We start from the raw sequence: 17,400 nt of genomic DNA, 5'->3' as shown, positions 1-17,400 counted from the left end.
GGTATCTATAATGCCATAATTATTCTTTTCTTACTTTCTTTTTTTTTTTTTTTTTTTTTTTTTTTTTTTGAGACAGGGTCTCACTGTGTAGTTGAGACTGACCTGGAACTCACTATGGTCTCAAACTCACAGTGATCCTTCTGCCTCAGCCTCCTGAGTGCTGGGATTACAGGTGTGCACCACCACACCTGGCTTTTTTTTTTTTCTTTAAATGAAAGACAAATATCCATGTTATAGGTTCTTAATTTAGTAAGATAAAATTTGTCATGTTTCTTAAATCTAAAAATAATAAAAATTTAGGAAAACAGTCCCCAAGTAGACATGCCAAGCTTATTTCCCCAAAACTGTGTTTGAGATTCTTGCTTAAATGATAGAATGAACAAGCTCTATGCTTTTTCCTACTGAAGAAAATTTTGTGAAGAGAAGGTATGTGTTTAAGGAGATAATAAGGGTGACTATAATGCCAAGGTATTCAAGTGTTACCATTTATTATGAAAGGAGAGGTGATAGCAAGGAAATGTAGGCAGTGCTTGAAAAACATTTTTAATGAAGGAATAATGGACACCAGTTTTACATGGAGGTGAAGTTCATACAACACCAGAACCATTTTTAAATGAACAATTCATTAGTGTTAATACATTTACAGTGTTGTGCAACCACCATCTCTTTCATTCCAAAACATTTTGATCACATCAGAAGAAAATCCTATAGCTGTTAAGCAGTTGCTCTTCAGTCTCATTTCTTAACCCCTAGCAACAAGTAGACTAGTCTGTTCTGTTTTTTGGATTTACCTGTTCATGATATTTCATATAAATGAAATTGTACAATATAATGTCTTTCTAAAACTGCCATTACTTTTAAAATGTATGAAAATTATGAGTACTCTTTGAAAATCTGATTAAAACTATGGACCCTTTTTACAGAATACGGGAGCACAAATTACAAAATTTTAGAGATTCCCAGATCCTTGAAACAAATTACTCAGGTCAGAGTTTAAGAATCATTGATATAAGCCAGGCGTGGTGGTGCACACCAGTAATCTCAGCACTTGGGAGGCTGAGGCAGGAGGATCATTGTGAGTTCGAGACCAGCCTGGGATACATAGTTCTAGATCAGTCTCAACTACATAGTGAGACCCTGTCTCAAAAAACAAACAAAAAAAAGAATCATTGATGTAGAGGATGAAATATTAGGCAGTTGATATAATTGTTATTCTCATATCAATAAAATGATTTTAACTCTGATGAGCCAGTTGTCCAAAAAGAAAATCACTTTCAGCAAGAGAATGGATTACATCCCCAAGGAGTTTGTATAGAAAGCTAAGCATTGTTTTAAATAACAGGGGTAAAAGTATATAGAAAGAAAATAATGCAGAAAAAATACCAATGTTTTTGTTTTCTCAGAACAAGAGTAGGTTTCAGGAGGATTATTTGCTCCTGCTGTCTTCCTTTAGATGTTCATTCTGTCTGTGAAAACCATCTCTTTGGTTTTCATTCAGGGAAGATTTTTACTGCATTTTCATGACCCTATTCTGAAATAATTTATAAGTGTTAACAAATACTATTAAAGCTGGGCATGGTGATGCATTGCAATCCCAGCATTCAGGAGGCTGAAGCAGGAGGATCACTGTGAGTTTGAGACCAGCCTGGACTACATAGTGATTTCTAGGTCAGTCTCATCTCTTTGGTTTTCATTCAGGGAAGATTTTTACTGCATTTTCATGACCCTATTCTGAAATAATTTATAAGTGTTAACAAATACTATTAAAGCTGGGCATGGTGATGCATTGCAATCCCAGCATTCAGGAGGCTGAAGCAGGAGGATCACTGTGAGTTTGAGACCAGCCTGGACTACATAGTGATTTCTAGGTCAGTCTCAACTACATAGTGAGACCCTGTCTTTAAAAAGAAAAAAAAGAAGAAATATCTTTAAAGACAGTAACAGCCTGCAAGTTTCCTGGCATTCCTAGTTTTATATGGATCATGGAATTGAGGGACTGAACAGTTGATTAGTTTGACAGTTTATTTCACCTTTTGTAAATGATAACCATTTAAAAATTTATAAAATTTTCTTGATAATTTCTTTTTAAAGTTAAAAGGTTATCAAAATAATTTAACATTTAAAGAAACTTGATGAATTTCAAATTTCTTTCTGTGTTTTTTGAGACAAAGTTTTACTCTCTAGTGTAGGTTGGCCTTGAATTTGTAGTGTTCTTACTGCCTCAGCCTGACTGCTGGAACTGTAAGTCTGTGTTACCATACCTGGCTAAATTTCAGATTTGCTTGGAATTGGATAACCACTTACTTGCTAAAGTTAGTATCAAGAACATATAATTCTTACTGTTAGATGAATTAATTGCATGAAAGGGGTACGATTTACCTCTTCTCTATAATAGTTACAGTACACATTAGACTTTACATTATATTCATAACTTGAAAACAACAGAACAGGGCTGTTATGTAGCTTAGTGGCAGAGTATCTGCCTACAGGCGAGGCCCTGGGTTTGATTCCCCAATACCAAGGGTGCAAAAGACATTTTTAAACCAGTGAACTCTTTACTCATTAAAATTTCCATGTTAATAATGACTTACAGTGTTATCTGTATTGCATCTTGTATTTAGTGTTGGCCTTTAAGCTAATTGCCATCACACAAACACTTGAGCTATTTGAGAATAGGTATTATAGTAATGTATTAATTTAATATAAATTAAATGGTAATTTAAAAATATACATAGCTAGTAGCCATCTGTTAAAAGAAATGTCAGGAACTTTAGAAAACCAAAACATTCATTCTACCCTCAGATGATTTAGAAGTTAAGCTTTTTAACAAACTGTTACATAAAGGAAGACTCTGAGGCTTTAGAGGATATTCACACCTATTCCGTCTTGCAGCATTAGTGAAATTTTAGGAAATTATAAAGGGCAGCCTTTTATTTCTTGTTTTAGTTGATGGCATTGTATGCCTTACTAGGAACTGGATATGAGTACACTTCCTCTAGTTTATCAATAAATTATGGCAATCAATCCTGATTTTTCATTCTTTTCTTTTGCTTTTCTTCTGTTTGCTTCTCTGTTGAAGGCTGAGTACGAGTTTATCAGCTCTGGTCTCTACCTAGTTGTGTTACTGCACTTGTGTGAACAAAGCTTTTCTGATATGATGGGAAATACAAATGAACCAAGCACACGTGTTCGAGTAAGTAATATTTGAGTGGGGGAGTGGGAGGGTGGAATACAAAATGTTGGCCTTGGAAAGCAGATGGTTTTATATGTTTATATACTATTTCTTTTAGGGAGCTCTTAGTTTTAAATGTTTTTTAAAAAATAGATACTGTAGATTCTGGGCATGGTAGTACACACTTGTAGTTCTAGCGCTTGAAAGGCTGATGGATGCAGGAGGATTGCTGTGAGTTCGAGGCCTGTCTGGACAGCAGTGTGAGTTCAAGGCCAGCTTGTCCTACAAAGCGTGACCCTGTCTCAAAGCACTCCCCCCAAAAAGATACTATAAATTTAATAGAAATTGCTGTCTTTCTACAACAAACAGTATAATATTTTCATAAAGCTATTTAGAGGAGTTTTCTTGTTCTTGAAAGTAGTTGGGATGTATTTCAGTGAAAAACAGACCAAAATGGAAAATGTTAATTTAGACAAGATTGGGTGTGTGTGTTCAGGGTGGTATGGCTGTAGACAGTTCTTCTAAATTAAAAACAAAACAACAACAAAAAAAACAGCATTACAACCCAACCCAGAAACCTGAAATTGATCTCCAAAAGCCAAGAGTATGGGAAATTAACTTCTATGTTGTTACCCTGTAAAATATTACAAGTGTACTATTTTAAAGAGTCCATGTTATAAACTTTAAGATATGGACTTGTTGCTCTTAACTGTGTATACACTATTTAACCAAGTACTATTTAGGCTTGCTGTTTTTTAGGTATTTGTAAGGAAATAATGCTGTTTACTATAACATTCTGAACACTTCATATCTTGTGTTCATAAAAAACATCCTTCAAACTTTTTTATATAAATGTTCCTTTTAGTGACAAATTATATTGTGTAGTGTGTTTTGAAAATTAATTTTTAAAAAGTTCAGTGAATACAATACTACTACTAAGTTAATAAAATACTTTTGTGTATTTTATCATCATTTGGACTGTGCAACAGTGAACCAATTGACAGTTTTTATCAGGAGTAAAGAGAACAAACTATTGAAAGCATTGAGAATTTAAGCAAAGATCTCTTAACTTCTAAGTACTTCAGAAACCATGAACCCTTAGTTTAAGCAAATGCTATAAAATAATTGCTAAAATGGTGTCTTATCTCTTGAAAATAAGCCACAAAAAACATATACTGCCTATGGAATTCATACCTTTGTAAAAAAAATTAATGATGGTAATCATAAGGAAGTCATTGGTAGAGTTTTTCTTTCAAATTTAGGCAGATAAATTTCAGTTAACATAGGCTTTAATAAAAGGTTTTTTTGTTTCTTGTTTTCCCCCTTTATAAGTTTTTTGAAGTGTTACATAGGAAAACAATGCTATTGCATAAAGTTGTTATACTGTATCTGCTCCCAATTTTAAACTGGTTTCTACATTATTAGTAATAATTACATAAAACCCTTAAGGTTGTAATTTTTAATATGGGGGGAGACCCCTATTTAAAGGATTAAAATGGTGTTAGACATTTTAAGTAGAAATGAATCTCCTATACTAATTCTTCAGATCCATTTGCAACATTTAAAGTACTGTATTTCTCTCTGCATTGTTTCTAGTTTATTAACCTTGCAAGAACTCTTCAGGCACATATGGAAGATCTCGAAAGTAGGTGGAATTTCCCCTCCCCAGACTTGTTGAATTTTCTTTTGCAAATTAAACCCACAGAACAAAACCTAAGTGTAGATAGCTCTTTTCTGCCAAATTAGAGCTTAATTTATAGGCTTAATATAAAAATGATTGGTTTGGCAAATGTGGGTTGGGCAATTGATACTTGTTTTTTAACAGCATACTTTAACAGTTGTGTTTAAGATGTATGGAAGAATGAATTTTTAACCACCAGTATTTTCATTTAAGTCAAGATTATTTTTGATCACTTTGATTTTAGCACTTGTAATAAAAATGAACACAGATTTACTAGTCAACTATTAGTTTTGGGTGATTTCTTTGTTTGTTTAAGAAATTTTTACTTGTTATTTGGCTTGTTAGACCATAAACAGATTTTATTTTGGCTTATACATGGTTCCAGGAAAATAAAGGAAAAGTTCTGAATCCAGATCCATAACAAAAGCCATTTTTTTGTTCTTTGCTCGGGTCCTTGTGGATTTTCAATAAATTAGTAGTAACTCTCATCTCTAAAGATCGTATTCTAGCATTAGGACTTTTATCTGGGCTCTTAGGGGTGAATGCATGTAATCCCCAAATCTTTATAGCTATTTTGCACAGTTTGCCATCTTCTCAAAGTTCTATAACACTTCCATGGTGCTTAATGCCAGGTGGACACACAGGTATTGGGGGCTCTGGAACAGCTCCTGAGGAATCCAAGATCACTCCACCCATTCTCTACTTACTGTACTTTTTCACCCAAAGCAACAGGCTTCTTGTTTCCAATACACTCTTTGAAATGTTTTGAAATATATCATCTTGACTTGATATATTCATCTTCAAAATTCTTGGAGAATTAGCTTTAAAGAAAGGTCATCCTTTGAAGATACGTTGAAAAGAACTTTGTTCTCATAAAAATCTTTTTAATTCATGTATTTTTTTAAGGATTTGAGAAAAACGACATCACATTTTTGCAGTTTTAATTGCTATATATGAAAAAAGACAGTGGGAATTCATTTAGTATTAACTTTTCCCCTTTTTGACTTAGTTCAAATCCCTTATATTTGCCAGTAGTCTCTTTTATTTTTTAAAAATTATCATACTTTGTCAGATGTGCTAATTTGAGTGTACTTAATCCAGATCTCTCATTCTTAAAAAACTGACATCCTCACGTAGATCAGAGTTATCTGAACATGATAGTATCTTTTTCCATCCTGTGACAGAGAAGGAAATGATAATTGTAAAAGACCCAAAGTCATGTAACTTAAAGATGTGGGTGCTATACATTAACCCTTTAAATACCAGAGCACTAGAATATTCTGAAAATGACAACTCAGTTTTATTCTCACGTGGAATTCATCAAGTAGAAAAATTTTAAAGTTTCCTTAAAAACTATAGTAATATTGCTTGATATTTCTCTAGGATATAAAACTTAACCACAGGGGTTATCAGTCATAAATTATGATACATACTTGATCTTCCTTATTAGAAGTGGGATATACAAATATGGCTTTTCCTACGATTTGTTCCAGGTTGATTGTTGCCCGGTGCTCAGCTGTCTAATATTAATGAAGTAAAAGTATATTACATCCTTCTGTTTTCGATAATAGCAGAGATGCTGGTCAGATGCTTATTTTATTGAGCTTTCATTTTCTTCCACATGTAAAAGTTTCCAGAAGACATAATTTTTTGTTACTATCCCCTTCCTAAAGACATTGTAGGTTGCTTTACTTTAAATCTTGAGCCACTAATGACCCTTGAATAAATTTACATCAGAAATGTTGTAAAAGTGAAGTTTCTGACAGTTTGAAGACATGGGAATAATTTCAGTAGTACTATAGATTTTTACTAAATCCAATTGTTTTAACTTGGGCTGTGTCTATATAAAGCTTTTAAAACTTACTAAATAAATCTTCTGTGCTTATAGACATAGCTTTGATGTAAATTACAAGAACACCCATAACCTGTTATTCTATGTACATTTTTTTTTTCTTTTTCATCGGATGCAGCAATAATAAGCCAGATTCTACTCAGGTGTGTGAGAGGAATTGCCTTAAATTCACTCTTTCCCTAGTGTTTATATCATTAGCTATATGAACACAAATTGATCTCAAAAACGTTTTTAGAAGATGCTCTTGAACCACATTTTTAAAGCATTTCATTTTTATGAAAACTGTGTAACATCACAAAAAGATTTGGGGGAGCGGGGGTGTTGAGAATTGGCATCACCCACAATCAAACACTCTAACCCTGTCATAATCTATCATTTGGTCTGAACAGTATACTAAGTGGGGATTTTTGTTGTTAGAAGTCATTGCTGTTCTGGCTTCATAGTTACACCTCCCATCATCATCCCCCTCAAAATCATTCTTGATCATTCTGGTTTTTTTTTTTCAACAGCTTCAGAGGATGATTCTGAAGAAGATGGAGAACAAAACAGAACATATGATATTGCCTAACTTCATTTAAGACAAATGGATGGTCTGTCAACAAGTGTTTATTAAGACTGGCAATTAAGTGTGAATTTTGTGAGGGAATGCCTGTGAAATATATTGACTATATATAAAATGAATATATATACATACATGTATACATGTGCATATATATATTCATTCTCAAGTGTTGCTAAATTAAAATTCTTCTGCTGGACCTTTTAACATTGACCAGCATATCTGATGTTTATAAACTGGTAAAAATATTTTTCTTGTAGGTGAGTTGGAAAGTATTACCCTTGTTTTAAATATATAAGCATTGCCCATCTATCCTTTTTTTGTGTTCTGATTACTGTAGTCATATTTATGAAAAACAGATTTGTGTTCTAGTTTCTTGCTAGTAAGAAAAAGGGGAAAAAATATGCTTTTGAAATAAACTGCCAAATGGCACCTAACTAGTTTTCCTTCTACAATGCCTTACGTAGCAGTCATATTTTAATAATCATTTATTTCCAGTGTTTCTAAAAAAATTAAAAAGAGTTGGAAGACCATTATAACTATTAGGTTTCCAAATTTAATTTGAATTCTAAATTCATTTAGCAATAAAACCTAATTTTAAAAAAGTGAAAGATTTAGAAATGATGGAAAAATTTTTGTATTGATTTTTCAAAATGCAGATTATATTTGATAGGTGATACTATGTAAATATTCCTTTAGGAATATTACAACTGTAAATTATATCAGAATTGCCAGTCAGATGCTATTTGGTTAAAAAATTACAATTGCAAGTTAATAGAATCTTTTTAAATCCCATACTCAAAGTTTAAAACACTGGTTTTCAATGTGTATTTTAGTGTTGTCACTTCTTTATAGATATGATATAAATACCTGTTTGGGTCCTGGTCATTTTTAACTATTAATAATTCTGAGCATTTATTTGATGGTGATTAATACTTTTCACTATTTGGGGAAAACAGATGGAAATTACCTACTCAACCTGAATGAATCTGCACTATCTCATAAGTTGTGTATTCCATAACATTGTATTTTTCCTGTCAGTACAGTAGGATACACTTAAACATCTCAAAGTAGTTCCAGTTTAAAGTCTGACGTTAAAGCAACGAGCTACTTGCTCAAAACTTAATTGAAACCATGTAATTTATCAAATGTGAATGAACAGTTTCTCCCCACTTAGTTTGTTGGTCTTCTGTAAAATATTTGCTGGAAATAAAGTGCATACTCACTGATTTATTTCATAGTTTGAACTGTTTCCTTTCTTCTGGTGCACAAAGAAAAAAAGATTTGAAACCTTATAGCCAAACATTTTATTAAAATATCAAATCCTATTTTTTAGAGCAGTATAAATGTTTCTAAAACATTATGTTCAACTCTTGCCTGTTTACCTTTACATTTCCTTACTCAAAGCAGAAACACAAAATTTAAGAACGTCAGTTTTGGGCCAGGGATTTAGCTCAGTGGTTCCAGTGCCTGCCGCAAGTGCAAGGACCGGAGTTTGATCCCTGGTACAAAAGAAAAAAAGAAAAAGAATGCCAGTTTCAATATATTCTTTGAATCCTTAGGGATACTTTCAATGCCTAGCATGTGCATGTCTCTGAGTTTGATGCTCTGTACCTTATATAGTTGTTAGCTAGAGTGAAGACATAGAAGAAACAATTTCTATATTCTGAATACAGTAAACAAGCTTGTTTACTATAAGGAAACAAACTTCAATAATTCAGTTATCTGTTGACAAAAACTAGACTTGTAATAGATGTTTTGTCATAAAAGGAAATCAAGTTTTAGCGCTTCATTACCAGCTAGAATTGTAAAATGAAATTCTTGATGGACCCATCTCTAATCTGTTCCAGATAATTTTTAAATTTTTAATAATTTGTGATCAGTGCTAAATTCTTTTTGTTTAATGTATCTAAAAGTAATGAAATTATAAAATTATGTGGAGTATAAAGTGTTACAATCTGTATCTTTCTAAATTATAAAAAAATACAAATCATAGAGGACATGTCAACCAAAGTAGCCAGTATAAGGATATTTAAATGTATAAAATTTATTTAAAAATCAGACTTCCCTCCCATATCACATTCATCAATAAGAGAGTAAGGTAAATTGTAAACTAAGCTGGTTCAGCTAGTTGGAAGGCAAAGCAGAGCAGGTTGGGACAAGTAGGCTGGATTTTTATTTGTATTAAGTTCTTGGACTTCAGGCTTTCTTTTATTTGAGTGAAAATTTCTACATTTGAAATGGTGGTTAAAACCCTTAAGTTAGATAGAGATCATTCCTTTTCGAAAACCTGCTTTATTGACAGGCCATATTTATATTTCTGTGAAGTGACTTGAACCACCAGAGAGGTTCAAGCTTGCAGGAAATGTTCACAATGCAAAGGTTGACTTTTGTCACAGTGACTTCATGAAAATACTGCTACCAGAATAAGAGTACCATAAAAGCTGTAATTTTCAATGTCAAGTTTTATATTAAAATCTTAGGAATTGGTGTCAAGAGATTGGTCTGAGATTACCAAAAACTTAGTCAAATTGAACAGCATATTCATTTTCTTCTCCATCTATCAAAACACGGTCGTCGTTAAAAGGTGATTGGGATATAGTTGAAAAAACTGTAGTGAAACCAGAATTAGAATGTCTTTTGTAGAAGAACCAAATGATTGCTCCCAAAACTGTCAAAATTACAGTGCTAGCAACCACCAAAGCTGATATTAAAACATGATTATCTGAAAAGGAAAACACAAGAGAATATATGGGAAACAGTTGTACAAGTTGCAAGTATTGCATTTTGGAGAGCATAGGTATATTTCTCTATTTGAGACTTCCTCACAGGCAAGAAAAAGTTACATTTACTGTCAAGATTCTTATTAGTATTAAAATGATAAGAGCTACAGTATGTTGCATTTTGGATTCCTTGCATTCATTTTATTACTACTACATATTTTCAGAACACAGCCCATACTTTACCCATGTGGACACATTTGTTATTTCAATCTTCTAATGTGTCTCGATGTATATTTGGTATCTACTTTATTGATTTCATGGCCACAGGAGTATAGACAGGTGAAAAGTCAATTTAGTCTGAAAAGGTGCGATAATTTAGAATGATTTACAGATTCATAATCACAGCTTTAACAATTAAAAGGCCTCATCCTAAGAACTGCAGTAGGACACAGTAACAAATGATCTGTAGCCAAGTTGCCACCGAGGCTTTTTTGTTGACTAGCTACATGTTACTAAAATGGACAAAGTCAATCACAGGACAGTTAATTGGCAGTATATTAAGATATGTATCTGAAGGATATGTATCTGAAGGAAAGGATAGTTCTGTATTATATCTGCCTCATTAATGAAAGGAAAAAAATCTGTTGCTTCCTTGATTAAGCATGTAAGTGCTATTATCTAACAGTTCATCTTCATTTTAAGAACATAGCCAGAAAGAGGAGAAATCCTTAGCCTAAGAAAAGAGTTGAGGAAACTTACTACAAACAATTTTTCACTTCATTGTCATTTCTCAAACCCATGTAACTAATCCTCAACCTTTTGGCTGTGGCAGTGGTCACCAGTGATCTTTATTTTGAAGCATAAACTTAACACATCACTTCAAGCTGAGGTATCTAGACTTAGACATCCAACCTTCAGTCTTTTTCCCACTTTAGTTTCCTGATACTTCTTTTCTTTCCCTTTTTTCCATACTCCATAATAATCTTTACAATGGTATTTAAACTCTCCATAGTTGACCTCGACTATTCAAGTTTTTATGTAAATCTGGATAATTGTATAGTCAGTACCTAACTGATCATGTGAGGCCCAACATGATCCACTTTTTAAAAATAAAGCCTTTGTTGGACTAACCACAGTAATTTATTGAGTGCCAGCTGTGTATATTTGAGACATGGTTTAACTTGCCCAGCTACATTCAGTTAAGTGATAGTAAAAAGTCTAACCTACCTAGGCTAATGTCGATACCTAAACTGAGATCGCCTTACTTTTCTCACTTTTTGATGCCTACTTACCTTCAAGATTTAACTCCTGGATCATGTCCAGTAACTTTTGGTGAACGCTGCTTGGCTAACTCCCTTTCTTTATACTCAATAGGCTATGTGCATCCTAGTATAACCCTCTCTTTTAATACACTTCCCAGGGTGTATGAATGGAAACCTCGCTTGCAAGATTAGTGCTAATGCCTGTTAGTGTGTCAGCTTCGTGCTTCAGGTCATTTGCCTTGCTACATGTTAACGTCATAGATTAAGCTTAATGCTTAGCTATATAGGAGGGTTTCACTTTCTTCCTCTTCATTTTGCTCGACTATGGCCTTAACCATTGAGGCCTTCCCTTATCACCCTACTTTAAAAACAAAAAAACTTTCCTTCTCCCTATTTATCCTCCATCCTGCCTTTTTTACCTACAGTATCTGACATTCTATTTTTATAATTTTAACCTTTGCACTGGAAGTTAAGCTTGAAAGGAAATTCTGCTCATTGCTGTCTCAAGTTTCTATCAGGAAACTGATAGAATGAGGGTGTAGATCACACACACACTTAGTTTTTTTCCTTTTCCATCACTTTTATCATGGCAAGCTCCAAATGGAGAAAATATTTGTGATGTATAATAATTTTTTGATACAAAAGACTCATCCAGAATTTTATTAAATTATTTTGAAAGCCTTTAAGAAACGAGAAAATAAGGACAAAAGCATTTCATAAAAAGTACCAAAATGTGCTTGCATCATCAAAGGAGTGAAAATACAATAATATAACTATACATCCATCTGAATAGCTAAAAGTAAAATTTGAAAATACTGTTATGTTATCAATGTGAAGTGTGAAGCAAATGAAATGCCAAGAGGAATGTTAGCAAGGTCGAACTACTGAAAATTTATACAATAGTTTCTAATACAACTATATGAGTATATACCAACACATGGTTTCACTATAGGTAATATACTCACAATGACCTAGATCCCAAAAGAAGACTTCATAGGTGGCTCTATTCATACTAGTTCAAGGTAGAAATTGAGATTACCGCCCCCAAAACCGGAAAGTACATGAATCTCACGAAGTGGGCCAGGGATTTCGCTCAGTGGCACCGCACTTGCCTCATGAGCTCAAGGCCCTGAATTTGATCCCCGGTGCCAAAAATAATCATGAAGAAATATAATAAACATAACAGTGATGGCGAATCTTAAAAACATCCCCGAGTAAAAGAAGCCAAGCAAAAGTACATATATAGAATATGGTAAAATTCAGGAAGAATCAATTTTAAGGTGGATTTAATCAGAAATTGGGAGTGGGTGGGTGGTAATGTGGACTCTTTCATTGGGAAGAGTAGTGAGGAAGCTTTGTGCGGTGATGGAAATGTTGGGTATCAGTCAACAATTTGGTTGTAACAAGTGAATATAGATATACTAGGTAGTATGTCTGAAGATATATGTATTTTCTGTTCATTTTACCTCAAAATATCCACTTGATGAAAATCTAAAGGTTTTATGACACAGTGCAAGATACAACTCCTATAGACCAAAATAAGTATCGATCAAAGCTGTCATTTTGCATCAAGCAATTGTATGTATTTGTGCAAGGTGCTTCGTTCATTGCAGCACTTGTTTATAATAGCAAATGTTTACAAACAAGTTTGAAGCTGTATGTGAGAGAGCATGAGCATGGAGTTGTAAGAAAGGAATATAGATCTACACATAGAAAATGATACGGAGAGAGTACTAAACTATAGTAGAGAATTAAAGGAGCAAAGTAAGCGATGTATCTCAGTTTCCTTGTCATGTATTGCAGCATCAACAAAAGAAACATGAGAAGGTTGAAGAAAAAACCAAGTGGTGCCCAATAAAAGAAAATCCAGGATTGCCAGGGATTTAGCTCAGTGGTTCTGCCCCTGCCTTGCAAGTGTAGGGGCCCAAGTTCAATACCTGGTACCAAAAAAAAAAAAACTCCAGGATAGGGTGCAACAATGGTCATCTTATATAGTTTTGATTTTGAATCCTCCATTACCTATCTTTTCTTAAAAATGAATTTAAAGGGCCGGGGATTAAAAGCTTAGTGGTTCCGCTGCCTCCCTCACAAGTCCCAAGTTCAATCCCCGGTACAAAAAAAAAGCATTTAATATACCCTTGTGCTTTTGAAATACCTGGAACTATGAGGAGAAACTTAAACGAAACTCAGAGTTATATCCACAAAGTAGATATTGGAGTTTGATAGAGAATTAAGATTTGGTGTAAAAAATTCACGCATAATTTGTGGTTATATTTAAAATGTCATGTCCTACTAAGAATACATTCTTACAAAAGTTCTACTTTATGTTATATAATCTTAAGGAGTTTATATTAGAATTTTTTACATGCCAAAATTTTAATATTTAAATATGGGCAAAAAAACCAGCACTGAGACTATACTATTACTTACCTGATAAATATTTCTTGTCATATGGGACTAAAATACAAAAGAAAATTAAAATTAAAATTATATATATTTATTCATAGAATTGACATTAAATACTTCACAGTCATTAAAAATGAACACTATTGGCTTACTATTCCTGTTCATACCAAATTTAGTTTTGAAAGACAGATATGAAAGCCTAGCAAAGTGCATTAGATTTGGTTGATGGAAAAAATAAGGGAATTCAAGAAAAAGACAATGAGATGAAGAAAATAATGGGGTTATTGTTGGACAGCCTGAAGTTAAAAATATAGTAAGACAACTGTGACTTTGTTATTAGAATGTATTTGCTCATTGTTTCTGATGTTTTGACGTTATTGTTCAAATTTAAAATGTCTATAATGGTGCCCTGGAGTACAGTACAAGAACTAATTTTTAAAAATTCAAATCTTTGAAGTTGGTTTGCTACTACTGTAAAACTATAACAAATGTTTTACATCACTAAAAATTATAGTCAGGGACCCTGCAGTTGACAAATATAAAACAAAAGTGTGTAATTTTAAATGTAAAAAGAGAAAACCAGAGCCAAATGGTTTTGATTTGCTGTTGCAGAAAATACTAAGGATACAAAGCAGGGAAATAGTGGTTTGTATAACATGTCATGCATCCCAAATTCATATACCAAAATTGCTTTTTTACTGAGTAGATTTACTCTTCAGAATTTAGAAAAACAAACTTTACACAGTGCCTAATGTATAGACATACTGCAAAAGCCAGACATGTTGATGTATGCCTATAATTCCAGCTGCTTGGGACACAGGACTGCAAGCAACATAGACATATTCTTTTAAAATGTTTTAAAAGGCTGGGGATGAAGTTGAGCAGAAGGGTGCTTCCCCAGCATGCATACATGAAACCCTGGGTTCAATTTCCAGTACAGCAAAAAAAAAAAAGAAAAGAAAATACATATACACACACACATCACATCACACATATACATATATTTATATGGAACAAGGTAATTTTGTTTGTTAACATATTCACATGGATCAGATAATATATATTTTAAAATTCAGAATATATTATGAACTATGATGAAATTTTTACTGCAGTATAATTTTTCTTCTTTCCTAAACACAGGATGTTCTTGCAATCTAATTGCTTGTAAATTAACATTAAAATTCTGGAATTACACATGATTACTCTCACCACTCCTCAAATCACATGCAATGAGGATGCAATTCTTTTGAAAAATGGAAGAAATTTTTGACATCTTGGCAACTTCAAGCAGATAGAATTAAATTATACCTAGTTCAAATGATCTGGCCCAACCTCTGAAATATAAAAGAATTACACATAGATTTCTGAGACTGGAGAGCACACCACACTATTGTATTCTGAAGTCTTCTTGTAAAGCACACTAACCCAGAAGAAAAATATTTGAAAACCAGCCCTACTTTCCCTTCCCCTCCCAGAATGGAAAAAGACATTTTGGTCCATACTTACTAGCTGCTTTACAAAGCGTTCCTTCCACAGAAGAAACTTCACAGTTTCCTTTTTTCCATTCACCCGTCTTGGCGTGAAGAAAACCACAGGTGTCCACTAGACTGTCACCATCTTCTTGGTCTGCCCATTTATCAAATGTCATATTTGAATTATCAAACCACTTGAAACTTGCATCTGTCAAGGGATATTGTCAACATCATGACAATTTTAAAAGGTGAAAGATTTCAACCACAGAATCAAATTTCTCTTCAAATCTCTACAGTGTCTACTATGTTGGGTTTTTCCTTTTGTGAAGAATACCCAGTACTACAAAATGCAAGGGTCATTTCAGAACCTTATCATAATGTAGACCAGTACTGTCTCATGCTCACCATGCAACTGCAGCCATCCAAATACTGTGATTTGCTATATAAATAAGCTGTACACCTGGGCAAGTGGCAAAAGCTAGAACATGAGTCCTACAGCAATCCTTCACAACACATTTTGTCAAGAAATAAAATATAGCCTTAAGGGGAGCTGGTGTGGCACAGATATTTATATAGAGCCATGTGGCCTTGAAACATGGCAGTGCCTCCATATGTGTCCCACGCCCACTTTTATTTCCTGTTTCCTCATCAGTTAAGGCTGAGAAATGTACTTAAACTTGTTGAGGGAAATGTTGTCTCCCACCAGCCCTACTATTCTATTCCTTGCTGTGGTTGGAGAAGTGGAACCATATCTTTCCATGCCTCTTATCCTCTTCTGTGACTACTATATTTTAAGATCCCCCAGGACAGAATAGTATATTAGGCAGAGCATACTTCTACCCATTAGAAATTCAAAGCAAACCAGGCTGCCTCTCAACAATAAGGGAAAACTCAAGATAAAAATATTTTCATACATATTATTTTGTTACAGTTTTTACAATATTTAAGATGGTAAGATTTTGTATACTATTATGTTTTGAAAGAAATGGTAAAGGATATTAAGTGTAATCTGTAAACAAGGTGATGTGATCCTTCATGCATTAATATATTTGAATAATATACATATTAGAGGTATGCCTCTGTTAAGACATTTTATTTACTAACAACTGTCAAAATGATAAAAAAAAAGTCAACTCAGTTTACTAGCATCTGCAGAAACTAAAACTGGTACAAAAATGAGAGTTTGTTTTTTTTAAGGACATAAAATAATACCAATCCAATAACCCAAAGGTATCCCTAAATCATAATCCTACTATGCTTCACTTTTTGTTGTTTCTGTAAGCTATTTAATTGCATATTGCTTTTAAATATGAAGAAACAATATTCTTTTATGGACAAAAAATTAAAGTTAATATCTTAATACTAGCCTTAATAATTCAGGTCATTTGAAAATGTTTATACATTTTAGTTTTTTGTAGTGGTGAAAAATAAATTTACATTATGTAACCTTACACGTAGGGATAATTTAATCCTTATCCTATAACAGCTGACACCAATATCAACTTTTATTAGTGGCATATTACAAAAGTACTTAGGAACACATTTTACTCCAGACAAGGGTTAAATGCATTTCTCATTGTGAAACACATGGAGCTACTCAGGGCAATGCTGTGGTACATGTTACAGGTGCATACTGTAAATGCAATACCTGGAGGCCGCAGGAAACATCCACTTGATCAAGAGAACTGAAGAATCGAAAAAGCCCTAAATGTTACTAAAATTAAACAAAGAAAAAGTTGTGTCTCACAAGGTAAATATCACTTACCATCTGTGTCATAAAACATTCCTAGTAGGATATCATCTGGGCCTTTCCATTGCTTTTTCAAAGTATCCAGTATAAAGGTATTTTCTTCTTCATTGTGTATGCTTATCATGTCTGCTCCTGAATTATTTTCAGGGGGAAGAATGCACGTTCCACAATCAATGAAAATCACATGAGGTATATAAAAGTTATAAAATCAGTACATTTACAGAAGGAAAGGAAATAGGGCTAAGACCAAAACATACCATATTGTCAAAGAGGAGTATCAGAGACTGGACAGATTATAATTCTATTACAAACATAAAAAAAGCTTACCTTAGCAAGTAAAAATAGTCTTACAGTGTTGGGGCAGGGGATTTAACTCAGTGGTATTGCCATCTGCCTTGCAAGTGTAAGGTCCTGAGTTTGATCTCCGGTACCAAAAACAAAAGGTCTTAAACTGTTAAGCCAATTTACTGTCACAAAAATATAGTAAGACGTGACAATTCAGTGTGGCTACTGAAAAGATAGA

At 33.4% G+C, this 17,400-nt stretch overlaps 2 protein-coding genes across 6 annotated transcripts in view; one reads left to right on the top strand and one right to left on the bottom strand.

Moving 5' to 3' along the window:
• Marchf7 (membrane associated ring-CH-type finger 7) overlaps positions 1 to 8,497 on the top strand; it is a 41,219-nt gene extending 32,722 nt beyond the window's left edge. For 2 of the 4 annotated variants that reach the window (XM_010606809.3, XM_010606810.3), the window contains 2 exons: positions 3,080 to 3,193; positions 4,769 to 7,074. In XM_010606809.3, coding sequence (XP_010605111.1) covers positions 3,080 to 3,193; positions 4,769 to 4,918 — 264 coding nt within the window. In that variant the 3' untranslated portion in view covers positions 4,919 to 7,074. Of the gene's footprint in view, positions 1 to 3,079; positions 3,194 to 4,768; positions 7,075 to 7,214 lie in introns of those variants that run through there. The other 2 variants (XM_010606811.3, XM_010606812.3) reach the window with 2 other exon arrangements.
• Positions 5,436 to 17,400, bottom strand: part of Cd302 (CD302 molecule) — a 27,381-nt gene continuing 15,416 nt past the window's right edge. Inside the window, exons 3-6 of one of the 2 annotated variants that reach the window (XM_033756356.1) lie at positions 16,893 to 17,009; positions 15,162 to 15,335; positions 13,680 to 13,706; positions 5,436 to 6,028 (exon numbers count right to left, since the gene is read on the bottom strand). In XM_033756356.1, the coding sequence (XP_033612247.1) occupies positions 5,946 to 6,028; positions 13,680 to 13,706; positions 15,162 to 15,335; positions 16,893 to 17,009 (401 nt within the window). In that variant the 3' untranslated portion in view covers positions 5,436 to 5,945. Of the gene's footprint in view, positions 6,029 to 9,287; positions 9,990 to 13,679; positions 13,707 to 15,161; positions 15,336 to 16,892; positions 17,010 to 17,400 lie in introns of those variants that run through there. The other variant, XM_010606813.1, reaches the window with a different exon arrangement.

This window comes from Fukomys damarensis, unplaced genomic scaffold (assembly GCF_012274545.1).
Source record: "Fukomys damarensis isolate Sample0158 unplaced genomic scaffold, DMR_v1.0_HiC HiC_scaffold_26, whole genome shotgun sequence".
NCBI classification, from domain to species: Eukaryota; Metazoa; Chordata; class Mammalia; order Rodentia; family Bathyergidae; genus Fukomys; species Fukomys damarensis.
The sequence above is the reverse complement of the archived record's forward strand: the minus strand, read 5'-3'. Positions and strand labels throughout refer to the sequence as shown.